Source organism: Eutrema salsugineum, unplaced genomic scaffold, assembly GCF_000478725.1.
Source record: "Eutrema salsugineum unplaced genomic scaffold, Eutsalg1_0 scaffold_5, whole genome shotgun sequence".
Classification (NCBI taxonomy): Eukaryota; Viridiplantae; Streptophyta; class Magnoliopsida; order Brassicales; family Brassicaceae; genus Eutrema; species Eutrema salsugineum.
The window spans coordinates 4,054,991-4,081,391 of record NW_006256612.1 but is presented as its reverse complement, the minus strand read 5'-3'; the positions used below and the strand labels follow the sequence as shown (position 1 = coordinate 4,081,391).

The 26,401-nt window shown below is 36.5% G+C and overlaps 5 protein-coding genes across 7 annotated transcripts; 2 read left to right on the top strand and 3 right to left on the bottom strand.

The window, feature by feature from the left end:
• The first annotated feature begins 483 nt into the window (after nt 1-483).
• LOC18992014 lies at nt 484-798 on the top strand. The gene has a single exon (XM_006415360.1). It carries the CDS (start codon nt 484-486, stop codon nt 796-798), a length of 315 nt encoding a protein of 104 aa, XP_006415423.1.
• Nucleotides 799-1,892: 1,094 nt separating this feature from the next.
• Nucleotides 1,893-2,600, top strand: LOC18992013 (FAS1 domain-containing protein SELMODRAFT_448915). The gene has a single exon (XM_006415359.1). It carries the CDS (start codon nt 1,893-1,895, stop codon nt 2,598-2,600), a length of 708 nt encoding a protein of 235 aa, XP_006415422.1.
• Nucleotides 2,601-2,903: 303 nt separating this feature from the next.
• On the bottom strand, nt 2,904-7,661 carry LOC18992012 (lysine-specific demethylase JMJ18). Of its 3 annotated transcripts, none has more exons than XM_024152587.1 (12): nt 7,443-7,661; nt 6,786-6,896; nt 6,298-6,384; nt 6,131-6,208; nt 5,547-6,041; nt 5,237-5,461; nt 4,983-5,144; nt 4,520-4,891; nt 3,872-4,427; nt 3,677-3,780; nt 3,403-3,582; nt 2,904-3,306 (listed from the first exon to the last, which is right to left on the bottom strand). In XM_024152587.1, the coding sequence occupies exons 2-12, from the start codon at nt 6,828-6,830 to the stop codon at nt 3,154-3,156; spliced, it is 2,457 nt and encodes an 818-aa protein (XP_024008355.1). In that variant the 5' UTR covers nt 6,831-6,896; nt 7,443-7,661; the 3' UTR covers nt 2,904-3,153. The 3 variants fall into 3 exon arrangements, with proteins under 3 accessions (XP_024008355.1, XP_006415421.1, XP_024008354.1); XM_006415358.2 differs by lacking the exon at nt 7,443-7,661 and adding an exon at nt 7,147-7,252; XM_024152586.1 differs by lacking the exon at nt 7,443-7,661 and adding an exon at nt 7,015-7,219.
• A 592-nt stretch (nt 7,662-8,253) lies between these two features.
• On the bottom strand, nt 8,254-9,387 carry LOC18992011. The gene is made up of 5 exons (XM_024152194.1): nt 9,279-9,387; nt 8,988-9,208; nt 8,633-8,893; nt 8,494-8,553; nt 8,254-8,343 (listed from the first exon to the last, which is right to left on the bottom strand). The coding sequence occupies exons 1-5, from the start codon at nt 9,385-9,387 to the stop codon at nt 8,254-8,256; spliced, it is 741 nt and encodes a 246-aa protein (XP_024007962.1).
• A 7,475-nt stretch (nt 9,388-16,862) lies between these two features.
• On the bottom strand, nt 16,863-21,552 carry LOC18992010 (CTP synthase). The gene is made up of 22 exons (XM_006415356.2): nt 21,286-21,552; nt 20,763-20,920; nt 20,597-20,676; nt 20,403-20,489; nt 20,277-20,327; nt 20,061-20,178; nt 19,915-19,971; nt 19,736-19,800; nt 19,557-19,640; nt 19,398-19,448; nt 19,250-19,312; nt 19,108-19,154; nt 18,934-19,003; nt 18,793-18,855; nt 18,617-18,706; nt 18,478-18,516; nt 18,172-18,399; nt 17,992-18,077; nt 17,854-17,902; nt 17,690-17,770; nt 17,502-17,595; nt 16,863-17,390 (listed from the first exon to the last, which is right to left on the bottom strand). The coding sequence occupies exons 2-22, from the start codon at nt 20,878-20,880 to the stop codon at nt 17,209-17,211; spliced, it is 1,803 nt and encodes a 600-aa protein (XP_006415419.1). The 5' UTR covers nt 20,881-20,920; nt 21,286-21,552; the 3' UTR covers nt 16,863-17,208.
• Nucleotides 21,553-26,401: the final 4,849 nt, after the last annotated feature.

Below are 26,401 nucleotides of genomic sequence, written 5' to 3'. Positions count from 1 at the left end.
ATGATAGCCAGTGGTACTAGACTACTAGCTAGTTATATACATAAAATAATTTTCCAAAGAAGATTAACGTTTTTATCAAATATATTTCAGTAACATTCAGTAGTACTAGCTATGCCACGTTTGCCAGATGAATAACGTTGTGATAATCATAGAAGAAATGACTCTTCGAATCGGATCCATCCTAGAAGAAAAGAAACATTTTGAGATTGTAGTATTTACGATATCTCTCAAATAAGGTATAAACGCCTATATTTAAAAAGACAGAACAAAATTAGTTACACTTGAAAAGGAATACATCTAGACGTTCAACAAATAAACAACCATTTCAATGGAGCATGATGCATGGTATGTAAAACGTACACATTAAATAATTGCATTCTTTTTCTTTTTCACATAGATATTGATAATTCTTATAAGTGCCATACGTCCTATATATATAAACTAATTACCTCCTAATTCTACAACACATGAACTGATCATATAATGGCTTCTTCAACCTACTTTAAGTTCACCACTTTCGCACTAACCCTAATCTTGATCTTGTGTCTCACGCCGGAAACCACCGCATCACGCCGTTTGAATGATAAGAATCCGGCGGTCTATGGAGTCACCAGCACAACCGTAGACAACGATAACTGCTTGCCCTTCGGCGGAACTGATCCTCCGGTGCCGTCAACTATTCCACCGTTACCGTTTGCCCCTGCACCATTCCAAAGAATCCCACGTCCATCGTACATTGTGCCTGCCCCTGGTTTCAGGTTTCCTACTTTCCCCTTCTACAAGCCAACGTGGCCGTGATCATGTCTACAACCAGAAGGGCTAAATAAAAGTATCTATTATAACGTATATTAAATTATGTCGGCATGATCATGTCTAATCGGAGATAATAATATCATTGTAAGAAATCTCGTGTAACAAAATAATGAATAAAATTTATTTGGGCTTTGACCACGAAAAGCCTTTAATCAATTACCGGTGAAAAATGACAATAGGGCAAGTAGAGTTTCATGTAGACATGCAGAATCAAATGTTGTGGTTTCCCCTAATCTCGAATTATAATATCTAACATATTATACATAAATATACAAAAATTACAAAAACAAGTAGAAGAATATGTGGTTTTCTAATCGGAGAAGACATGAAACGCAAGGAAATTGATCAGATTTCTCTTGATCTACTTGTGGAGATTACCGGCGAGACATCATCAAGAAGGTACCAAGCAATGGCATTTATAAGAACAACAACTAATCATTCATTTTTCTCTATATTGGATGTGGAATCATTGCTCAATATTTCTGAATCTTTCTTTCTTCTATTGACTCTGTTTTTGCCCATTGCTAAATTGATTGGAAAAACTAACATTTGGTATAGCAATCACAACATGCTTCACGATGTGGTAACTGAGAAGTGGTTCAGAGTTTGATAAACACACAAAAGGCACCTTTAAGTTCATTTTCAAGACTCATTTGATACTAGTATCACTCTACAAATACTTATTGGAATCTTTTCTCAATTTACTGCTAAAAAAAGTTGTAGTCTCTTGCTTCCATCTGATAATAAGCTTGCGTCCTAAATTATACCAGGACAGTAAATCAAAGTCGTAAACCATCCGTGATTGATCTGAACCGAAGAAATAAAATCGAACCAAACAAAAAAAAACTCCAAAATCTCGGTTACTGAAAAAAATTTCTAAAAATAAAAAATCCCGGTTTGTCCAATTATCGCTAACCAAACCGGTACGACTCATCCTTCCTCCACAGTTATTATGATTTAAGCAGAGAGAGAGAGAGAGAGAGTTATTCAGTTAAATCCTAACGAACTTCAAAAGACTCCAAGATTGATTCTCGATCTCTCTCTGTAACAACCAACTTCGCCGCCGATTTGATTCTCCGATGGCCACCTCAAGCCATCTCCTTCTCCTTCTCCTCCTCGCCACCGTTTCAGTTCTAACTTCCGCCGCTTCTCCTCCGTCACTAACGCCGCAAGATCGCCAATACGCAGACAGAATCATCGAAGCGATGATCGGAGCCGGCGATTTCCGCGACTGGGCCGCCGATTTCCTCTCCGCCGTCGACGACCAATTCGGAATCCCTCTCTCCGCCACCATCTTCATCCCCAGCGACTTCGACGCCGCCGACGTCTCCTCCTCCTCCTCCTCCTCCTCTAACGGCGGATCTACTAACTCCGGTCGTCTCTCCGTCGCTTACCACATCGTTCCTCAACGTCTCGCGTTCTCCGATCTCCGCCTCTTGAAACCTCTCTCTCGCCTCCCGACTCTTCTCCCCGGAAACACAATCGTCGTCACCAATAACTCTGTTTCCGATTTCACTATCGACGGCGTTCTCGTCTCCGAGCCAGATCTTTTCCTCTCTTCCTCGATTGCGATTCACGGTGTTGCTTCGTCGCTTGATTTCTCTCGTTACGGCGATGTCGGAAATGGTGATCCTACTTTAGCTGATAGTCTCCGTCCAAGGACTCGTCGTCGTCGCCGTCCCCGTCCCGAATCTGAATCCAATACGAATGAAACCTCTGCTTCTGTTTCCATTTCACAATTCACAACAAGCTCGTTCTTGCTTCCTCTGGCTCTAGCTTTGATCTGATTCTACATTCCGGCGTGTAACCGTCAAGATTCAACAAACGGCGGGAAAGTATTAACTCTTTTAGTCCTTGAAGTTTTCTTTTTTTTTTTCCTTCCAAGATTCTTCTGTACATAATTCTCTTAAATAGTTCAACTTTTGTTCTTTCAAAGATGCGAATCTCGAATTCGAATACTAAAGTTTTCTTCTTTCAAGATTTTCGACATTCCAGTTTTGTTTCTTTTTTCATGATACTGTGTAACTCTGTATATAAAGTCTAATACAAGGAATATAAGCAGTTTTCTGGATTTGAAAAGAAGAATTTTGTTATTATTAAGAGATCGCATTAGCGAAAGAATTGAACTTTCCTAGTTTTTACACTTCTAACACTAAGGTTAGGTTATTTGAAAATTGCGGAGGAAAAAAAAGAACAAAAGATTTTGAATAAATGCTCCCAAAAAAATATCAGAAAAAAGAAGTCGCTTCTCTATCTATCTAAAAGGTAGTCACTGTCTTTGTCTCGGAGTTGGTACAGTCTTGTTGCTCTTGAGTTGTTGGCTGCTTGCTCTTGAGCTTGTTACATCAAATCTACTCCGAAAAGTTTTCCTTTGGTTAAACTCACGGAGCAGTTTGATGATATGAAGTGATCTTTTGACTCGGATGATGAAGTTTGGTTCTTGTGGTTCCAGTACTCAACGAGTCTATGGTTCGGGTCAAGTGCTTCGATGGCCTGTAGAGAGGGATTAAGTTGTGTAAAGAGTAAAGATCATTGTACAGGTTTTAAATGAATGAATGAAAGAAGGAGGATTTGGATTAAGCCTTTTACCTGAACTATAGATGGCGAGAGAAAACCAAACATTTGAAGCCCGTTGATACTCTCAAACCGCGAAGAAGTAGCAAGACCAAGATTTGTAGACGTATCTTTAACTCTCTGCAGCACCATCTCCCAGCATTGTTGAGCCGAGACATTGCAGAAGCTCTCCTCTGGAGATTCTTCTAGAGTGACCTGAACAACAAAGAAAAGAAAAAGTCAGGTGCTGTTGCTTTTGAAGGTCAACTTTTTATCCAATGGAATGATACTAGGAGAAAAAAAGCTTTACCTTGAACAATGGGCCCATGAGTCCTGCATCCAAAACCTCGGAGATGTAATTGCTCGTTCTTGTTGGATCAAGCACGTTGTAGAATTTGACACGACTCATGAATCCTGTTAAGTTGTAAAAACCGGAAGATAAAAAACGTCAACAACAACCTTTTAAGCAAACTTCTGAATAAAAGGGGTTATTCAGAGGTTGTACCTTTTGGGAATATAGCATGCTTATTGCACCAAAGCTTTCCAAAAATCAAGATACCAAGGTTTATAGGCTCGACCGATACACCAAACTTCTCTGAAGGGGTTAACTCGCCACTGGTGCTGGCTTCTTCTTTAAGCTCCTCGTGAGAATCCAACTCTAGGTCGATGTTCAGATCAAACGAACCTTCCTTTAGCTTTTTCTCCTCGCTAATAACATTCTTTGCCTCATCATCAACAATGCCTAAGACCTTGGAAGCCCATATCTTCAGATCATCTGATTCCCCTTCCAATGCTCTGACCAACGAGCTTAACTCATCCATGGTGTAACGCACAAGGACAAATCGATCCTTCTCTTCACATGAACAGAGATCTTCCGAGTGTTTAAGGCACGCGTATTCTTCGGAGGAGCACTTGCAGCCAGAAGCCGAGAGATGCAAATCATAATAACATGAGAAGCATTCCCTTTCACAGTTTAGATCAAAGTCCTTCTCCATCTTCACTAAACTCGAAGATTCCATTCCAAGATCTGCAATTCTTCCCTCTTCCATACGTAACCGTGCCTATAAACATGAACCGTTTAAGCATTTGTAAAGTAGAAAAAAAACCATTTTCAGTATCATGACTAAAGAATTTAGTGTTTTTTTTTCATTACCTGGACCGCGTTGGTAAGTGTTCCGTTCTTCCCACAGAAACTCTTCCATCTCAGGTTTGTGGCGTTTTCATTTCCCACAGAATCTGAGAGTTCCCAAAGTGACTTAACAGCTTCATAAGCTGCTCCGAGGAGAAGTTTGTCGTGAGACAGAGAAGTCTTCCTTGTCTCTTTACTGTATAGCTCCACAGCGTTCTGTCCATGAGCCAACCAATCAACCGGAGCTACATTAACCGCTTCTGCACAGTTGAAACCGCAGTTGAATCCAGCATGATACGCCCTCGGGAACGTAAGTACATACTCCCCTGAATTCTGAACCACACGATAAACCTGGACTCCCTCATCTTTTAGAATTGAAGGAGAAAACTGAGTAACCTGAAACCATTTAAAAAGTAAGTCTCTAAACACAGTGAAGACTAAACATGAAAAAAAACCGACAAAATGAAGTAGATGTTTTAGTCCTAACCAGGCCATGAAGTAGATCAGGCTGTTCTTCAAACAAATCAGGAAGATGTTTTCTCATCGCCTTCTCGAGAGCGGTTGCATTGCTTCCGGGAACACCATACCATACTTTTGGCTCCCCAAAGTGATGATAGTTTAGTGAATATAGATGATGGTCCTCCACGTGCTATTCAGGCCATAAACAAAAACATGATCAACCATTCAACACTCATCAGGGAATGAAACTCATGATTTACTAGAGTGTGAAATTGTACTTACCCAACAAAATGATGAAAAACACATTCCCACATAGAGCCATGGGACTAAAACTCCGGAGATATCACAGTCCTCAAAAGAGAGTACTGAGCCAGGGAGACGAGGCAAGTTATTCAAGTTCCAGCCAGAAACTACGTACTGATCCATATCGCTACCGGTTAACATTTCCGGTTTTTTGTAAAACCCGCTTCCAAGTACCCCATTCTCCAAGTCAGCTCCATAGTATACCTACAAACAAAGAAAAACTGGCTTTAGTTTATCTCTCTAAAATGCCTGTGTTTTGTTTGGTGATAGAAGTGGTCTGTTTCTATACCTCAACTTCATCTGTTGGTTGCTCCACTATCCGCCAATACTCGCCTTCTATTTCCTCCACGGACGGTGTCCATTTTGCATCTCCACCATTGTCGTCTTTCTTCTCAAAGTACGAGTCTTTAAAACGCAGAGCATACTTCTCAAACTCGTCGAGAGTGAAGTCAGAGCCAGAGTTAAACCCGAACTTCTCTTCCGCCTCGGGAGATGAAGCAGGCTCAGAGGGAGAAGAAGAGCCGGATCGTCTCTTAGATGAACCCATCCTCGAGTTTCTTCTCCGTTTCCGTTTCCTACTCTTGGGTTTCTTCTTCATGGGCTCACGGTTCTGAAGCAGGTCCACGTTCTGAATCCGTGTGGGAAACTTTGTGTGCTCCCATATACTCTTCTCCTTGAGCCGACAAGGAGGAGTCCATGTCGGTGGTGGGATGATTCGGCAGATACCATATGGCTCTGCTAGTGGCCGTATCTTTTCTATGTAAGCAAGTGTATCTTCAAACTCCTGATGACAACAAAACCAACGTAAGACAAAACTCATAAAGATCTCAAAATACACACAAGAAAACTGATTTCAAGGGAAACAATTAGTACCTCTAATGATGGGGAGAAGACCGGAGCTTCATCAACTATTGGCCTCTGCGCTTCAGCTGGTAACCATCTAGCAAGAACCTTGACATATACAAAACATTGTGTAAGATCAAAGTTGTTTTTATGATTTTTGCATCAGATTACATTTGTACATAAGAGTCCTTTCTTACCTTCCGATGACGTGGACTATTAGGTGGTTCCATGTTCGTGTCCTTGTCCTTATCCTTGTCTGGAGGATGATTCTTCAGTGACATATCCTGGAAAACAAAAAAAAAAAATTATCAGTTCATGTAATATTATGTAAAACAGTTGATGATTTGTGTCTGATAATGTCCAATTATTAAAATTAACAGTTAGAAACTGTATCACAAGATCAAGCAAACACAAGAATGATGAACATAAGTACAAAACAGATATAGAATTCAACATCAATGAATCAAAGACAGAACAAAAATGACAAAGGGATCTATGATCTATGATTAGGTAATTGCCAATTCAAGCAAACGAACGAGATCCGAAAATAAAGCTAACCTATACAAATCATAGACACAGCTAATGTTCTTGAGTAATGAACAATAAAACAAAAAAATAACGTTAATTAACCGTGATTAATCGATTCAATTTATCATTAAGATACGAATTAACATCGAGAGCTAACCTCTTTGATCTCAGATTCTGATGGAGGAACACTGAGATGTTCCATATGGATTGAAATCACTCCTCAAAGCAAATTCTGGAAGCTAAGTTTCCTCGATGAGAGCCAACGAAACTGAGAAAAAAAAACAAAAAAAAAAAACGCAAAAGATAAGAAAACGATGTTTATTATTAAAAAAAAAAAAACCCGGAGGCTAAAACGATAACAATTCAGAGAAGTTAAGAGCCCTAACCCTAATTGAATTCAGGGGATCAACACAACAATAGAAGATCAAAATCAACCTTGAAACCAATCAACCAAAACAACACGAGTTTTGAGAATTCCAATAGAAACTACAAATTTTATTTGCAGATTTTTTGTATACCTCTTATGATATAAAAACGAGAAAGCTTCAAAGTTTTTTCCTTTTTTCCCCAATTAATGCTTAGAAATTGAATTCGCAGTTAAAAACAGAAATACACCCAAATCTGGGAAAATTAAAGAAAAGGATTTAATTGGACCTAGTAACGAATAAGAAGGAACACAGAAAAAAACAAAATAACAAACCGAACTTAACCAGGTAAAGGAATCGATACGATAAAACAAAATAATATTTTATTTTTTAATTAACCTAGTTACAAAAAAAAAAAAGGAAAGGTCGACAAGAGATGAGTTTACCACCTCAAATGAACGGCTGAGATTGTTGCGATTTTCTCTTTTTATTTCACGTATCTTCTTTATCTATCGAATTTCTTAATTTATAAAATAAAGGGTAGTGATAAAATCGAAACTGGTTAGATACTACAATTGAATTAGAAAAGGAAAAAAATCAATAAAAAAAGGAATGATTAGAGAGAATCAGACAGAGAAAGACAAGAAAAAGATTTGAAGTAGTTTCTGGGGAAAACGAGGAAACTGGAGAACACCCGCCAAAGAAAACGCTCTCACAGTTTTAACGGATCAGCGAGATGATCACAAACCCCACACGGTACCGTACGATTTAATCTTGATTTGTATTTACTAGATTACCCTCAAAGTTTCTGTTTATTTACGATTCTATGCCATTTTCCTTCTATCGTCATCTTCGTCGTCGTCGTCTTTGGGTTTTGTTTCTTCTCACCGCGTCGGAAAAGTAAAGAGTTTGACCGGTTCTTTTGTTTTTAAACTAAAACGCCGTCGTTTTAGGCGAACTCCCACCCTTTTTTTTCGAACATGCGAAGTCTCTCACTTTCACCCATGTAATTTAATATTTTTTATTTTTCTAACCCATTACTTTGACATAGATCAGAAAAGTACCAAAAATGTAAAAAAATGGTAATCAATATTAGATAAAATCATAAGTTTGTGTGTTTGGCAACAGAAATCAGTAAAATACTGCAGTAATAAATAGACAGGGAAAGAAACGATGAGGAAAAACAAAGCAGAAGCAAATTTGCAGAGAAAAAGAAAAAGAGAAGATCAAATGTGTAGTACTAGAGTACTTTTTAATCAATCAGAGACGAATCTTCTTGCTTTTTGCTTCTGTCTTGTCTTCTTCTACTTCTCTCTTGATTGTTCCATTTCCAAGAGCAACATTCCTTATCTGACACGCACAAAACAACCACCAAAAAACACAATGTATTAAAAAAAATGCAATCTTTTGATGTAACAGATTAAATATATAACATAAGTTACATAATCTAATCTGTTATATCGAAATTTCCATAAAATAAAGTAAAAGCTGGGTGATTACAAGTTGAGCAACAGAATCAGGGTATTCATCAAGATTGGTGTGTAAGCTCTCATGCTTTGGCTGCAAAAAATGGTAAAAGCGTTATTATTATAAATCAAGATCTTTGTACATTGTAAGTGAAATAGACAACATTACTCACAGCAGAAGAAGTCGCAGTTGATTCAGTTTCTGCAGTTGCTGTACGATTCATCCGGTTAACTTGAGGAGGAACAATTCGGTTCACTTGAGGAGGAGGAATAACCCGGTTCACTTGAGAAGGAGGAACAACCCGGTTCACTTGAGGAGGAACAATCCGGTTCACTTGAGGAGGAGGAATAACCCGGTTCACTTGAGGAGGAACAACCCGGTTCACTTGAGGAGGAACAACCGGGTTCACTTGAGAAATTTGATAATTCGCTTCCTAAACCAAATAAAAGTTAAACATCCTTATAATTTTGAAGAAATTGCAAACAATTTTTCAACTTACAAACGCTAGAGAAAAACAGAAACTTTACAGGTGAAATTGTGATGTGTTTGCATTGAAAACATTTCACAGTTGGATCATCTTTTCGATATATGACTGTCGCAGCACATCCATCACAGACAAGAGTGTTAAGAATTGGCGCAGGACGCGAGAAACGACAACAAGGACATATCACTGTTCTTCCATTTGTGCTTCTAAAAGTTATGTTAGATTTGCAGCTTTCACATTGAAACCTAGCCGCAATCAAATTCCCTGTAAATAAAAATAAAAATATTATTATAACGAAAGAGAAAAAGAAACAGAATTATATATAGTTATATACCGAGATGAGGTTTGAATGGAGCGTGACATGTTGGACATTCGACTCTTTTTCCTCCTGTTTCAAGCTCAGCAAAATGGATTGTTCCTCGTCTGTACTCTAAGTTCTGCATATCTCTGAGAACATACAAACCAAAAAAAAGGATTTAAAGATAGAGAGATAAAGAATTTTGAGACCTTGAAGGGAAGATCAAAGGATTCTCTACCTTGATGAGAAATGGGTTTTGATATGAATAAGGGATTATGAGTTAAAGCAAAGAGTCTTCCTTTTTTATTAACCACCAACAGTCACGAACGTAAATATTTTAAAAGCAACTCTTCATTTGTACTTTTATAGGAAATAAATTTAAATACATTTTTTCACACTAATATGTTATTTTATTAAAAATTATGAGAACTATTTCATTGAAAATTTTCAATACATTAATTTGAAAAAAAAATTTGTTTTTTTGTCAAAGAGAAGTTCTTATGTTTTTCGGTAAGGAGAAATTATTATTTATTTTTGTAAATTCCCATATATCTATTAATAGTAACAATTCTAATTCAGAAGAAAATAAACAAAAAACTCCAATAATTGATACTACGGTTGTGTCTTTTTATTATAACTTTTTGGTTGATACATTTCTATTTATAACTGCTTATTTTGTTAAAAGTTGCATCTTTTCACACACACAAATGTCTTTTCATTCTATTTATCTGGTTATATAACTTCTTTTAGTCATGAATATTGATTTTAAAATGTGTGCTTTTTAAACTAATTTTTTTGTTTACACATTTTTGTTTATAATTATATCTGGTTATAACCGCTTATTTCACTGAAATTTGCATTTTAACACATGTATCTTTCCAATTCTATTTATAACCGCTTATGTTTTTTCGGCAAGAAGAAATTTTTATTTATTTTTTAGATTTCCCATATATATATCTATTAATAATAACAATTTCAACTAAAAAAAACCAATAATTGACTCTATTGTTGTGTTTGTTCATTATAACTTTTTGTTGATATATTTTTATTTATAACTGCTTGTTGAAAGTTGCATCTTCTCACACAAATGTCTTTTCATTCTATCTTGTTGGTTTTATTTAACTTCTTTTAGTCATGAATATTAATTTTCAAATTATGTGCTTTTTAAAAATAAATTTTTGGTTTACACATTTTTGTTTGTAACAGCTTATTTCATTTAAATTTTCATTTTCAACACATATATCTTTCCAATTCTATTTATAACCGTTTATGTTTTTTCGGCAAAAAGAAATTTTTATCTATTTTTGAAAATTTTCTATTTATCTATTAATAATAACAATTCCAACAAAAAAAAAATTCAATAATGAAATCACTTAATTAAAAGGACAATGACATAAAAAAATGTTTCTTTTAACAAAGAGAATGGCGACTTTTCAAGAGATTTTCTTACGGTTTCTTTTCCGACTTCTTTCAACCATTCCGGTGGTGGCTACTTTGATTCCCGTCGACAAGATAGGAACTATCTCCCCACTTCTTTGTCAGGCGACGGTTTTATCCACTTTTGATTACACGATCTCAAGTGAGGCGCATTTCCCATCTATTTTGGTGGTGTCTACAGAGTATAAATCAAGGATTTGAGAATGGATTTCAACACAACTTCTACTACAACTTCCGACAAACATCCATTTTCCTTTCCGTTTCTATCTGTTACTACAAAAAATGGCTGATAACTTAAGGAGAGCGATCCAAGATCTCGACTTGGGTGTAGAAGATGAACCATTTGCCCTACCCGCTGATGTTCTCCACCAAGCAGCGTATGATAACAGATTTGTCATCTGGGGACATGCAACCATTCCTCGTCGTCAAAATCTGCGTTCGATAATTGCAAACATGCCGAGAATCTGGAGCCTCGAAGGATTGATATTTGGCAGAATTATCGAAGGTAATCGATTTCAATTCATTTTCCCCTCTGAAGAAACGATGGAAAATGTCCTAAGGAAGGGTCGCTGGGCATTTGCTGATCGAATGCTTGTCTTGCAACGTTGGGCGCCTCTTATAGACATTGCGAGTTTGGATTTTATCCCCTTTTGGATCCAAATTCGTGGTATTCCATTCCAATTCATGACTCAAGATGTAATCGCACACATTGGAAGATCCTTTGGGATGTTGATTACAACCGTGAAGCAGTTGCAAGAAGAGAGTACGCTCGAGTCTGTGTGAATTGGGATATCACTCGTCCCCTGAGATTTCAGCGCCACTTTCAATTTTCCCAGGGAGTGAATACTCTCCTCCGATTCCGATATGAAAGACTGAGGGGCTTTTGTGAGGTTTGTGGGATGATAACTCACGATTCGGGTAATTGTTTGATTAACAATGGAGGTGTTCTGGATATCTCCGATGATGACAATGATGATGATGATGACGGACATGAAGAACCACTGAGAAGACATCAGGGAGTCCAAATCAGAGAGCTAGATGAAAACGATATGGGGGAAGACCAGCAGGATCGGGATGAGCACCAAGTTCCAAATGGCTATGAACCAAATGAGGACCCTGACGAAGAAGAAAACATTTTGCAGGAAGGCATAAGGGAATCAGAAGATGAAGAAGACCGCATGATGGAGGGTGAAGAGATTCCGAACAACATCATGGAAACAAATCAAGTGGAAGACATATCAACACATGAGAATGAAGGCATTGATACAAATTTCGATGCTTTTGCTGTTGCAGATCCGAGTGTGGATCAACTTATTTCAGAACCAGAAGTTTCTATGATGAACCAAGCCCGTAAGAGAAAGTTCAACAGTTTGGAAGACCTGGAATCCCGGAAGGCACATGTAAGAGAAGCTGGCAATTCCAGTGTTGGAGAATCATCCACTGCTAACTTGACCGTAAGAGGCGCGGTGGGCCCTGAACCACCACTTCCTCCATGAGAGCAGCTTGTTGGAACTGTCGAGGTATGGGCAAAGACTCGACAGTTCGACGAGTTAAAGAGATAAATCGGAAGTATCTCCTGGACATAATCTGCCTTTCCGAGACCAAGCAACAAGCTGATTATCTGAAGAACTTAGGACGTGAAATGGGTTTTCCTAATTCTGTAGTTGTTCCTGCAATAGGGCTAAGTGGTGGTTTAGTAATGTATTGGAAGCAATCTGTTGATCTATCAATTTATTTCCAATCTCAAAACCTTGTATATTGTTTCGTTAAAATGAATGGATTTGGATTTTATTTATCTTTCATATATGGTCATCCAGATCCTAGTTTTCGTAATGATCTATGGGAGAGATTGGAAAGAATATCTATTAATAGAAAAGATCCTTGGTTGCTTATGGGAGATTTTAACGAAATACTCGGAAATGAAGAAAAACAAGGAGGTCGAGTTCGACCAGAATACACTTTCCATGATTTCAGACGTATGACTCGCAGTTGTGCTCTTACAGACCTGAAAACAATCGGTAATAGATTCTCGTGGGCGGGCCAAAGAGGAGATCATTTCGTTTTATGCTGTCTAGATCGCACAATGGGAAACTCTGAGTGGCATTTACGGTTTTCAGCTGCTGAAACACATTTTCTAGAATTTGGTGAATCAGATCATAGATCCCTCATCACTTACATTGAAGAGATACCAGAACAAAGACGTGCTCGATTTATAATTGATGATAGAATGATACAAAAAGAAGGCTTTCGTGAGGCAGTCCTCCAAGGGTGGGAAAAACAACAACAATCTTCTCCAAACATATTCAACCGATTAGTTAACTGCCGCAAATATATCTCCCGATGGAAACAGAAGAACTATGTCACTGCCAGAGATAGAATCACCTTGGCTTGCTATCAACTTGACAAGGCTATCTCTTCTGGTTCTGCTAATGCAACTCATCGAAAGCACCTTAAAGCTGAGCTGAATCGAGCGTACTTAGAAGAAGAGATATATTGGAAGAGAAAAAGTCGGAATGTTTGGTTATCTGAAGGTGATCGGAACACAAAGTTTTATCACTCAGTAACAAAGACAAGGAGAATAAAAAACAGATTGCTCTCCATATTAGACGAGAATGATCAAGTTCACCGAGGAGATGACAATGTGGCCAAGGTAGCTGAAAATTATTTCACCTCTCTATTCACCTCTCAGAGTACAAACCAAGCTGATATCAATGAAGTCTTCAGTGGATTTCAGAAAAGGATTACAGATGAAATGAATCATGATCTTACAAAACCATTATTTACTGATGAGATACAGGAGGCTGTTTTTTCTATAGGTCCGCACAAAACACCTGGGCCAGATGGCTTTTCAGGAGCCTTTTATCACAAGTTCTGGTCAGATATTGGTACTGAAATGGTTGAAGAGATAAGATCATTTTTTGACCACAGCTTCCTTGATCAACGGCACAACCATACCAATCTCTGTTTGATCCCCAAAATCACTAACCCCTCTTCGATGGTTGACTTCAGACCAATAGCTTTATGTAATGTCAGTTACAAGATTATCTCCAAGATCTTGGTTAACCGATTGAAGAGGCATCTGTCTGGAATCATTGCAGAAAATCAAGCAGCCTTTATACCCGGCAGAATGATTACAGATAATGCAATTATTGCTCATGAAATGTTTCATGCTCTCAAGGTTCGTAAAAGACAATCCAAATCATATATGGCCCTTAAGACAGACATTACAAAAGCCTATGATCGCCTGGAGTGGAACTTCTTAGAGGAGACAATGAAGAGAATGGGATTTCATAGCAAATGGATCAACTGGATAATGATGGAAGGACCATCAAAAGGATTCTCTCCCTGTATGAGTCTGCCTCAGGTCAATCGGTTAACTTGAGGAAATCTGCTATTACTTTTGGGAGCAGAGTTCAGGATAGAGTGAAAACTCAGATGAGAAACCTTTTAGGAATACACAATGATGGAGGAGGGGGAAAGTATTTAGGCCTTCCAGAACAGTTTAGTAGCAAGAAAACAGAAATGTTCAGCTATATCACTGACAAGGTCAAAGAAAAAACACAAGGATGGCACAAACAATTTCTATCACCAGGAGGGAAAGAGGTGTTACTCAAATCTGTTGCAACAGCCATGCCAATTTATGCTATGAATATTTTCAAGTTACCAAAAACGGTATGTGAAAATATTAATAGTTGCCTGGCGCGGTTTTGGTGGGGATCAGGTGATGAAAAGAAGGGTATGCATTGGTTTGCTTGGAACAGATTGAGTCTACCAAAGAAAGAAGGAGGAATGGGTTTCCGGGATATTGAGAATTTCAACAACGCCTTACTGGCTAAACAAGTTTGGAGACTATTACGCTTCCCAAATAGCCTAATGGCAAGGATTATCAAAGGACGATACTTCAAGGATAGCAATATCTTAACAGCGAAAGTAGCGAAACATAGTTCATATGCATGGAAGTCTCTCTTGTTAGGACGAGATCTACTAAAGTCTGGAATGATCTTTGTTATTGGAAATGGTTCCAATGTTAGTACTTGGATTGATCCATGGTTGCCAGTCCATATTCCAAGACCACCGAGAGCTCGCCAACAACAGCCAGAACATTGTTTAGTTAACTCCCTAATCACTGCAAATAATAGATGGGATGAACAAAGAATTCGAGATTTGATTGTCGATGTGGATGCAGAAATAATCTTATCATTACGACTAAGTTCTAGACCGGCTGAGGATTTCTTGGGATGGCATTACACAAAAGATGAAGTCTACACAGTGAAATCAGGCTATTGGCTCACGACTCATCAACCGGAACAACAGCACATTAATCCTCCTCCAGGTTCCATCCTGCTGAAAAACTCAATCTGGAAACTTAAAACAGCTTCCAAAATCAAACACTTCCTATGGAGATTAGTTTCCAAAAGTTTAGCTACAGGTGAAGTTATGTTGCATCGTCATATGTCTAGAATGAACTTGTGCCCCAGATGCTTATTGACAGAAGAGACATCAAATCACCTATTATTCGACTGCACTTATACTCAATCAATATGGAGAGCATCCAACTTCCCAAATCCCATTGTCTTCAATACCCAAGCTACTTTGAGTGAAAAGCTGCAAGCAATATTTACCAGTCATCATCAAATACCCAGATATATTCATCAGAGCGCCCTTTGGATACTCTGGAGAATTTGGAAGAGCAGAAACCTGTTACTTTATCAACGGCGACATATCAACTGGCAACAAACTTTAAGGGAAGCTAGAGAGGATGCAAAAGAATGGCTAGACGCACAGGATTTCATAACAGATTCTCTGCAGAGAAGCAACCCTTCTCAAACAAATCAGCTCCAGTCAAGACCCAAATGCTGGAATAAACCCAAGGAAGGCTTCTTGAAATGTAACTATGATGGCTCATATGTTAGACATAATCGCTCCTCATAGGCGGGCTGGATAATAAGAGATGAAACAGGTTTCTACATTTGCGCAGGGCAATCTAGAGGAGATTATGCCTCAAGCCCACTTGAAGCAGAATTGCAAGCTCTTTTAATCTCAATGCAATCGTGCTGGAGCAAAGGTTACCGCAGAATTGTCTTTGAAGGTGACTGTAAGGAAGTAATATCGTTGGTGAATAAAGAAACTCTAAACTTCAGTGTTCTTAACTGGCTCAGAGATATTTGGCACTGGAAATCAAGATTTCAAGAAGTGGAGTTTAATTGGAATCAACGATCATTAAACCAACCGGCAGACATCTTATCAATCAAAGACACCAATTCCAGGAGATTCTCTGTTCCATGTTTATCATTATGTCCCAAATGTAATTTCTAATGCTTTACACAATGACTTTGTATCCATGTCTTTATAAATACAATAGACGTTCAAAAAAAAAAAAATTCAATAACTGATGCTACTGTTGTCTTTTCATTATAACATTTTGTTGATACATTTCATTTATAACTGCTTACTTTGCAAAAGTTGCATCTTTTCACACAAATGTTTTTTCATTCTATTTATTTGGTTTCATATAACTTCTTTTCAATCATGAATACTAATTTCAAAATGTGTGCTCCTTCAATATAAATTTTTGGTTTATAACCGCTTCTTTCATTAAAAATTGCATTTTTAACACACATATCTTTGCAATTCTATTTATAACCGCTTATGTTTTTTTTGGTAAGCAGAAATTCTTATCAATTTTTTGCAAATTTCTCATATATCTATTAATAATAACAATTCTACATAAAAAAAAACCAATAACTGATTCTAAGGTCATGTCTTTTCATTATAACTTTATAGTTGATACAATTCCATTTATAACGGCTTATTTTGTCAAAACATGCTATTTTAACACACATATCTTTCCAATTCTATTTATTTGATTTCATGTAACTTATTTCCAGTCATATACTGTATATCAATTTCAACATGCATTCAAATCATAACTTTACAAAATTTACTATTAACGTCATTTTCCCCTCTTTAGTTTTCATTTCGTGACTTTAAGTGTTTCGAACTTCACGTATTGAATAATATATGTTGATTAAACGTTCTATTATATACCCCCAAAACATTTTCACGTATTAGATATTATTCAAAAAGTCACTTCGATTTTAGAAAGCATTTAGCTTTTGCATACCCGTTTCCATTTTCCATGCAAACATCCTCAGAAAGTATAGTTTGAGTAAGAAAGAAGAACAAAGTCTTTTTTTTAACTTTTATTTATCAGATGCTTCTTTCACATGCAGACCAAATCGAGATACAAAATGTTCCAACGGTACATATGATCATATGACATCCCGTTTCATGGAAAAAACAAAAGACGGGTAATCAACCGCAATTATCAGATGTTTCTAGAGTCTTAACAGAACATAGATTCTGTTTAAAAGAGCCTAAAAACCTGACAAAAGCTTGAATCATATGCACAGAGGAAAGATCCTAAGTTTATCATTAAAAACCAAAAAAAAAGGCAAATCAAATCCCAAACTAAATCGAAAATGAAGCAATTCTAATGGAGAGAAAAGGGGAGAGTCTGCAACCGAAGCTATCTAGAGTATAAGCCATTGCAGTATCCGTTATTATATCTTACATCAGCCAAGCCATTGGGAGATTTCTTGGAGGTTCCATTGGCGAAAACGTTTTTTGGACCGTTACTAGTCAGATGTTGATGAGCAGAGGCTGGATTCAGGACTGTGTCCAGCTCACCAGACGATGCTGCGATGAGTCCTGCAATATAAAGAAGAAGCAAAGATTGCTTAGAACACTTGTGTTGATGCAAGAGAACAGAGAGATGTAAAGTTTGGATCTTTTTTGACTGATGGCGAAATTGGTTCGTACCTAAGAACAGAGGAGAAGCTTTCCCGGGTCTGGATTTGTACTCAGGGTGGAATTGAGCACCGATGAAGAAAGGATGGCTTGGAAGTTCAACAATCTGCAGTTTCAATACAAGATTAGTAAGGACTTTGAGTTTGCAGCAAATGGATTTGAAATAGAGACAGATAGATCGTTTAAAGATTTGAACAGACCTCCATGCGTTTGCCAGTTTCGTCTTTTGCAGCAAATGAGAGACCGGCCTTCTCTAGCCGTTCAACCATATCAGGATTCACCTGCAATAGTTGTGTACATACATATCAAAAAAAATTTCATTTGATAGTGATGGCTATTCAAGAATTTGTATACCAATCTATACCTCGTATCTATGGCGATGCCTCTCATCGACAAAGTTTTTGTTCCCATATCTGTAAAAACCGAATTGGCAGAATCATGCTAAGTGAGACTATAGCATTCACAGAACACATGGAGTAAACTGTATATCAATGGTTCTTACAGTTTTGAGGATTTGCTGTCTTTGACATTGAAGATGGATTTTCTTGATCCTAGGCGCATAGTGCCTCCCATATGAGTTCTTGAACCCTACACTCACCGAGCAAGAAAATAAAGTGAGGTCTAAGCAAGGAAGAAAGTAATGAAGCTACATTCCAGGTAAAGAGAGGAAGAATCTAAGAACCTCAGGCATAAATACGATGCATGGATGTTTAGTGTCAGGTTTGAATTCTGTGCTGTTTGCGTCGTGCAAGCAGAGAACTGATCGTGCATACTCGATGACAGCGACCTGCATCCCAAGACAAATACCGAGGAAAGGGATCTTGTTTTCACGTGCATATTTTGCAGCAAGAATCTTTCCTTCCACTCCTCTATCACCAAAACCTCCAGGTACAAGGATCCCATCTACGCCCTGAAGATTCTAACAGAGATGAGAGAAAACACAAGGCGTCTCGATGATTGAAGTTGTAAAATGACAAACATTTCAAACCTTCAGCAACTTCCAAGCAGCTTTATATGCATCTGGATTCTGCTTAAACGAAAAAATAAAAAGATCATTCTAGTTAGAAACTTGTGAACAAGTAAAGACATAAATAAGTAATTAACATGTAAAGTTCCACTTTACGGACCTCTTTCTCAGTTTCCTTTTCGAGATCACAGGCTGGAACCCAATCAACTACGAGCTTTTTCCGACAAGCAACAGAAGCATGTAAGAGAGCCTATACAAGTTATCCAAATGTGAGAAACCGAGGCAAGGAAATCTAATACTAGACACCATCCTCATGAGGTGATGTGCAAGTTCTACCTTCAAGACAGAGAGATAGGCATCAGAGAGGCCTGTATATTTCCCCACAACAGCGATTCTAACCTGTAAATTGATTTGGTGCGTTAAGAAAGAGACATTGAGGTTACAGTTTATAAGGAGTTATTAAAAGCTGAGACCCACCGGCACATGTAAGTTGTCACACAATTCGGCTCTGGAAATCCATTCGTCTAGAGAAGGTTCTTTAACAAGACTGTTTTCAGAAATAACACAGATCACTTCTAATCCATTTGAGTTGTACATCAACCCACCACATACCAAGAATACAAAGGACAAAAAAAGTTACATAATACATACCTAGCAAGATTGAGCACTTTAGAGATTGCCAAGTGAGCCTTCTGTTCCTGTTCGAGGGAGTATGCGCATGAGCATTGTTTTCTTGATGATTTATAATAACTGGCGTAGTAATTACGAATATACTTAGTTGAGAAATAGGTACCTTAAGCAGCAGAGGAATGTGCCAAATGTTGGGAACGTCATAGAGAGTGAAGATATACTCAAGCTGAAACATGTACCATATGCTAATAAGTAACCGAGATTTATAGTAAATAAATTGTAACAACGAGAGACAAAAGGCAGCATCTTACCGGGACATGGCAAAATTGAGCTAGCTTTTCTTTCACATTCTCTTCAAGTACCTAAATGAATAAAATTAGTTGAAGACTCTAACATCAGATCAAGAAGATAACACACCAAGAGACTGTAAATTCTAGACGAAACAAATGGAGACGCAAGCAAAACCAAACCTTTGTGCTCCGACAAGCTAAGATATCCGGTATCAAGCCCAAGCCTCGTAGCCCCCGGACACTATGCTGTGTTGGCTTTGTTTTCTGAAAGAACATAACAAAGCAAATGAAGTTAATGCAGACATATAGATCAAATGCTGTCTCATCATGGCTGAATCATTTCAGGAAAATTAATCTACCTGTTCACCAACAACATTAAGCACAGGCACGAGGCTGACGTGGACCAGACAGAAATTCCCTGGGCCTGAACTCAACCACCAACCAAAGATACAGTAGTTAAGTTCATCATATCCAAAAACTTCCCAAACAGATTTTCTTTGCTTTTGGATTCAAATGGTATTAGAAAAATGATTCTTACCTACACGGTAGGAGAATTGGCCAAGCGCCTCAATAAATGGCGCAGATTCAATGTCACCTGCAAACAAAAAGAATCCCTGTTTACACAGAAGAAGCAAAGATGACAACCAAAAATAGAATCCAATTTTGTTGAATTTTCTGTGTAACCTATAGTTCCTCCTAATTCGATAACGCAAACATCAGCAGGGCCCTCTTCTCCATCAACAGGAATAACTGCAACTCTCTCTATCCACTCTTGAATTGCATCAGTAACATGAGGAACAACCTAAATCATTACAACCAAAACACTTTTAAGTGCTGCAAGAAACCAACATCAAAACATGAAATGAGAAAAGAGATAGGTGAAAAAAGCTTAATTATTACCTGAACAGTCTTTCCCAAATAATCTCCTTTCCTTTCTTTAGCAATTACATGCTGTGACAAAGACGAAGATTTAGTAAACCTTACTCAACAATCAACCTCCAATTAGTTGAGATCTAGATCCTTAACCTGGTAAATTTTTCCGGTGGTGATGTTATTGTCTCTGGTTAATTTAATATCTAAAAACCTCTCGTAGTTTCCAAGATCAAGATCCACCTTTTTCCCAGAATCACATCACACCAAAAAAAAAAAAAAAAGATACAAAAGTTGTTAAAAAGTTCAAGTTTTTTTGAAAAAGTTGACAAAAGGTCACTTTTATTTACCTCACCACCATCGTCCAAGACAAACACTTCACCGTGCTCAAACGGAGACATGGTTCCAGCATCCGTGTTTAGATAAGGATCTGGAGATTGAGTGATCCACGTAAGCAAAACATCATTTGACTTTGACCAGAGAGACAAGATAAAGAGTAACAAATGAGAAATTTACCGATTTTGATTGAAGTAACTCGAAGACCACAAGCTTTAAGAAGAACACCGATACTACTTGCTGTTACTCCTTTGCCTAATCCACTCACAACACCTCCTGTCACAAGCACGTACTTCATCTTCTTCCTTCTGATTTCTTTTTTTTTTTAATCGAGTCTCCTGCACAGTAATCAACAACCAAAAGAGAAACCAAAGTCAGTCAAGAAGAGAATCGCAGAAGTTTATTGACTTTATTATCTTTCTTGCGTAGTCAACAATCTAGAAGCAGAAGCAAGTGTGTTACAAGAGAGTATCAAGAGAAAGTTTGGATTTTTCTAGATTTAAATCTCATTTATCCAAGCAAAACAAGTCAATCGCAGAAGCAGAACGCAGAGAATGACCAAAATGAAGGAAAAAAAAAAATCAGATATTCAAAAAAGGAAGGATTTTGGAGCAAAAAGCTCTTGCATTTTCTTCTGTAACAAAAACCCAGGATGCAGAAAAAAGACTGGGAACCAGAGAGATTAAGTGAGTGAAAGAGAGACCTGAGCGTAACCGGCGGGTTCTGGATTTTTCGATCTCTTCAATTCAATAGAACAAAAATTGGTTTTTATTGTTTATTTGTTTCCTGGGTTTTTATGGGTCTATCGGATAAGGATAAAGGACGGCGAGAAAAACGTGAAAATGACGGAGAAGGAAGAAGAGGAGAGAGAGAAAGAGAGAGTGAGGAGGTTTTGGGTTCACGCCATTGACGACGGAAGCCGTTTTATAAAGGAAGAGAGAAACAGTAGCAAATAGCAGCGAGCGCCTCTCTCTCTCTCTCTCAAAAACCCCAATGTAAACCCTCCACCTAAATTTTTATTTTTAATTAATAATATAAAAATAAAATATGTATTTGCTCTTTCTATATACGTATATTTTCGGATACGACAAAATATTCCGCAGTTATTTCATTTTCTATAACGTATTGTTATATTACCCCTCACACACCCCCCGAAATCTTTAGAAAGAACACTACTCCATATGTGATACAGTGTTTTTGTTTTCCAACAAATGTATAGTTCTGTTCCCGGACGTTTTTTATTGGTTGACAAATAGATGTGTGATAACGATTGAAAAAAAAAACATAACAAACCAAACACAATGTATATAATTTTTATAAGAAGACATCAAAAACTATATATTTTACATGGTAAAAATCAAAACAACATGATTAAAATGAACAAAATAAATCTAAATAAGTATACAAAAAATAAATTAATAAAAACCATATACACATGAACTTATCACTTCATAAATTATATAATGTGTCAAATTCGTAAATATATGTGAAGCTAAAACTTTTATTAGCACAGAAAATTTAAAAAGATGACGGTTCTTAATCCAATTTTTGTTTGGATAAACTATGGTAGTTTTAGACTTTTCATCAGTAATACTGTATCTAAAGTATAATTCATCCCTTTTAATTGGAATTTAACCAACAATGACCTTGAGTAGTCACTTTCAAAACCACTAAACTACCATTCACTTGATCTCCTCCACGTTGTTCTATTTACAATACGATAGATGTGTAATGAAATTATATAAGTTGATTAATCGTTGCATATAAGTAGATTTAATATTTGTACAATCCTTTCAAACAATTGTTAGTTAATTCCACATAAAATAGATGAGTTAAGCAATAAGAATAACATTGATTAGTTGATATTTTATGTGCTCGATTTCGTCTATTTGATGTAAAATCTTGAAAGGTTTTGGGAACATGAGTTATTGGCCTGTCTAAACCACTGTGACCAATCAGATGGACTGATGGACCACTATAACGGTATTAACTAAACACTATTTTCTTCTCCCACTAATCACTAAATTTACCTTTCTTTTTCGATCTTTTTTTCAGTGCAATTGAGATAGATCAGTGCTTTTTATTACGATATATAATAAAACTTTTAATTTTAGAGTGAAGATATCCCACTCCGGTTTTCCGTTCAATTTTGGTTTGGATTTAAATAATTTTTGAAATTAGGTTTAAGAGAATATAAAAATCTAAGGACAATCAATTTTCGACTTCTGTTTTGGATTCATTTTTACGAAAATAAATGTTTTTAGGATAGTTCAAAAACCTTTAATTTTAATAGTCTCGTTTACTTCGGTTAGGTTAATGTGTAGTTTGTTCATCATACATAGATATACATAAACAATTCATTTTATTTTTGGTAAACGTTTTCGATCAAACATAAAACTTGGTGAAACCGGTTGAGTCAGGCCTTCGCTTTATGAATATATTAGTCCAAATTTTGGATATCCGTTAAATATAAGCAGAAACTTTATTTGTGACCTCGAATTGAGTCTTTTTTTTTTTTTACTGCAGCAAGATTTTTTGTGATCACATGCGTTAGAGATCCAGCTATGGTGGTACCGGACCCACCGGTTTGATCTCTGTCCGTCTAAACGTGGAAATCTACAACGACTTGTTCGCATTTTTACGTTTTCCGTTTGGCCCAAGCCAGGAAGTAGGAACCCCTCCACCGGTTTGAGCTCTTTTAGCTCTCTATATGGAATATACTAGTATTGTAATAGCCAAATGTAAGTAAGTGATATCCCAATTCAAATAAAACTGCAGTCAAAATCAGACTATAAATCAAGAAATCAGATTACAAAATTATTGGTCACCGGACTTTTAACGCTTGTATGAAAATTAACATCAACTATATAAACTATTCTAAAGTGAATCCTCGCATTAGTTAATCATTCATGACCATAATCATTCGAATCGTATAACGACCGTTACCATGTCTTTACTCTTTACTCTACGGTATATTAACTGTTTCTATAAACAAATAAATTATCAAATCCAAAATCAAACCCATCATCACGTACGGAGCCCAAATTTTATCTTTCTAAACTTTTTCTGTCTAAAATTCATACATACACACTACCAAATTATAATATAAATCATGATATATATGACACCATTAATACAAAACATTAGGCTATAAAATTTAAACAAATTATGAATAATGTATAACTTTTTTTTTAAGAATGAACCATTTGAGTTTTAGATCAATTTGGATAAAAATTTGAAATTCCAAACTTGTAGTTTGTGAAAATGTTTGAATTAAAATGAGACAAATCTTGTTTAATTCAATATGTTTTTTTTTGTCAGTTCGATTTTACTTGGTTTAAGTTTTAGATAAAGCACAACATCTTCCCAATGCATGTTCTTTCGTCTTTCTAAAAATCAATCAATATGATATCGAATGGGATCTCCATACCTCATACATTCGTCGCTCTCTGCAGTATATGAATCAAAAATGAAAAAAAAATAGTTTATGAGTTACCTGATTTTAGTGCTGTTCTTTGTCAACATTGTTTTTAGCTCTTGCTTATTTAAAGAAGAAGAATGTGTGCTTTTTATCCTTGCCGAAAGGCTGGAGACAAAAGTAAATGGAAATGTTAGAAATTAAATTGGAAAGAGGAGGCAACTTTAACTAGAAAAAAAAAATGTAAAATCAGAAAATTAAAGAAAAGGTCAAAGGAGTAATCTTTAATAGTTTAACTTTCAAGAAACCCACCAAACTTATAACTACCAACTAACATTCATACATGCATATGCACACTTTACTGATCCTATCTTCTACTGCCCAATGAGTTTCTGTTAACATGGAATTGATTATTCTGACAATTATTATTATAAGTATCCAAATCTGCTGAGCAGACCGAATGCAAGAAAATTAAAAGCATGACAACAAAAATTATGACCATTTCAACTATTTGACACAATCAAAGTTAAATCCTACTAAATATCTACAAACATGCATGAGACATTAGTTTTTGTAATGTCCGGTTGGATTTTAGAATATAATTATGATATATATACTAGTATGTTTCTAGTAATGTCCGATATTATTTAATGCATACACTTTGAGTATATGTTGTTGAGTAATGGTTAGAACCTACTTTATTTCTATTTTTTTCTAGAATATCCATGGAGTTTCAATCAATATGCAGTTATAAGAGTGACCCATAATTAGTTATCACACCTGCTTAAGGTAGAGTAATATGGGACCAAAACAACACATCGATCGAACACTTGTAAGTTGTAATCACGTACGATCGATATTCATTTCTCAGAGGTTTTTTTCTCGTCCATTTCTTTAATAATTCCTTATTATTATATTTAGGGACATGACATCGCAACCCACGAGGCACGAATGTGAGACCTTCTGAGTGGATCGGTGAGTCTGTCATACACCAAACACATCACTGTGTCCCATTGTGCGCCACGTGTCATATCTCTTATGTCTGGTCAAACGTTGCACTTGCGTTTGTTTCGGAGTTTTGGATTATCCTATTCATATTGATACAGAGTGACGCTCCTTTCACAGTTTTATAGTATATCTAACGAATTAATGATAGTTCATTATATGGATCAGGTTAGTTGGTATACGTTAGACGAAATTTGACCCGTAATCCATACAACAGAAGTCTTGTGGATAATGTTACAAAGCTTTGATTTTATTTTTGTTTTATAGGACTGAGATCTGCACAATCAGCAATTCTAATATTTAAATTTCTATGTTGGTAGATGGATATTCAGAGATTTTGTGCATTTAGAGCTCGTTTTCATTACTATAATACTTTCTTATGTTATAAGTCATGTGGCTGTGGATAGACTAATTTTGAATGACTTAGCTACTCATTAATATACGGATATTTTGCATTTGTGGGATCAACGGATAGAAAATTCTATTTACTTTTTGAATTTTGGGTTTCAAAAGATAAAAGTCACATGTCTTATAGGTATTACACTGGGACATGTGACTGTATATTATACCTATGAGTCTATGACAAAACAGACAATAATGAGTTCTATACAAACAAAAAAATGTTATATGAATAATAAAAAAACATCTGAAACCAATGAAAAGGAAGTAAACCAATGGAAAAGAAAGGTGGCATGGATTATATTTTTTCTATAAAGGAGAGGGTGACGTGGTATTGACTAGAATAACCATGTCTAGTGTGGCGCCTAGTTAGCGTCGTGTCGGCTCATCGTCAGCTCCACATGTCAACTTATTGCTGGTCAGTGGTCAAACATAATAAATGTTTAATCAAAATCTCTATGTCTATGTTTATGAAGAAGACTGAATACCAATGTCAAATGTTGAAATGTAATTGTTGTTTCCAGTTTTTGTTTTTTTAACTTGTAAATGGTTTTTTTGGTCAATTACTTATATGTTGGCTTCATTTTCCTTTTTTTCTTGGAGATCTATTATAAAGTTAGATTTACCAGATGTTCACTTTTCTCTAGTAATTAAACTAAAATACATGAAAATATATATTTAGCTTCTCCACTCCCTCTGCATGACGTCAGGGAATCAAACTTGTCATTTGCATGTGTTACGTGTGAAAGTGATCTGTCTGAACCGAGAAAGTCCTGATATTCTAACAGTATAACTATTAGACCATAGTGTCGTTGATACTATCTATAACTATGAGTACAGTTTAGTGACTAAAATAGAAATTGCGGAGATTTCGATTGTCTTTGAACATAATGAATTATTGACTACAACTTTAAGATATTAATTGATTATATTGATAGAATATACTTTATTTTTGTTAGATTACTTACGCAGCGAACGATTTCATACTTTTATTCCT

What these genes read in the sequence shown, in the direction of transcription:
- LOC18992011 (XM_024152194.1), bottom strand. Translation starts at nt 9,387, where the DNA reads ATGCAGAACTTAGAGTACAGACGAGGAACAATCCATTTTGCTGAGCTT. An exon ending in TCCATTCAAACCTCATCTCG is followed by an intron (nt 9,209 to 9,278) that starts GTATATAACTAT and finishes TTTTATTTACAG; the next exon opens with GGAATTTGATTGCGGCTAGG. An exon ending in AACACATCACAATTTCACCT is followed by an intron (nt 8,894 to 8,987) that starts GTAAAGTTTCTG and finishes TATTTGGTTTAG; the next exon opens with GAAGCGAATTATCAAATTTC.
- LOC18992012 (XM_024152587.1), bottom strand. Translation starts at nt 6,830, where the DNA reads ATGGAACATCTCAGTGTTCCTCCATCAGAATCTGAGATCAAAGAG. An exon ending in AACCAACAGATGAAGTTGAG is followed by an intron (nt 5,462 to 5,546) that starts GTATAGAAACAG and finishes CTTTGTTTGTAG; the next exon opens with GTATACTATGGAGCTGACTT. An exon ending in GTTTTTCATCATTTTGTTGG is followed by an intron (nt 5,145 to 5,236) that starts GTAAGTACAATT and finishes TGGCCTGAATAG; the next exon opens with CACGTGGAGGACCATCATCT.
- LOC18992014 (XM_006415360.1), top strand. Translation starts at nt 484, where the DNA reads ATGGCTTCTTCAACCTACTTTAAGTTCACCACTTTCGCACTAACCCTA.
- LOC18992010 (XM_006415356.2), bottom strand. Translation starts at nt 20,880, where the DNA reads ATGAAGTACGTGCTTGTGACAGGAGGTGTTGTGAGTGGATTAGGCAAA. An exon ending in CCAATTCTCCTACCGTGTAG is followed by an intron (nt 19,801 to 19,914) that starts GTAAGAATCATT and finishes GGTTGAGTTCAG; the next exon opens with GCCCAGGGAATTTCTGTCTG. An exon ending in TTAATGTTGTTGGTGAACAG is followed by an intron (nt 19,641 to 19,735) that starts GTAGATTAATTT and finishes ATGTTCTTTCAG; the next exon opens with AAAACAAAGCCAACACAGCA.
- LOC18992013 (XM_006415359.1), top strand. Translation starts at nt 1,893, where the DNA reads ATGGCCACCTCAAGCCATCTCCTTCTCCTTCTCCTCCTCGCCACCGTT.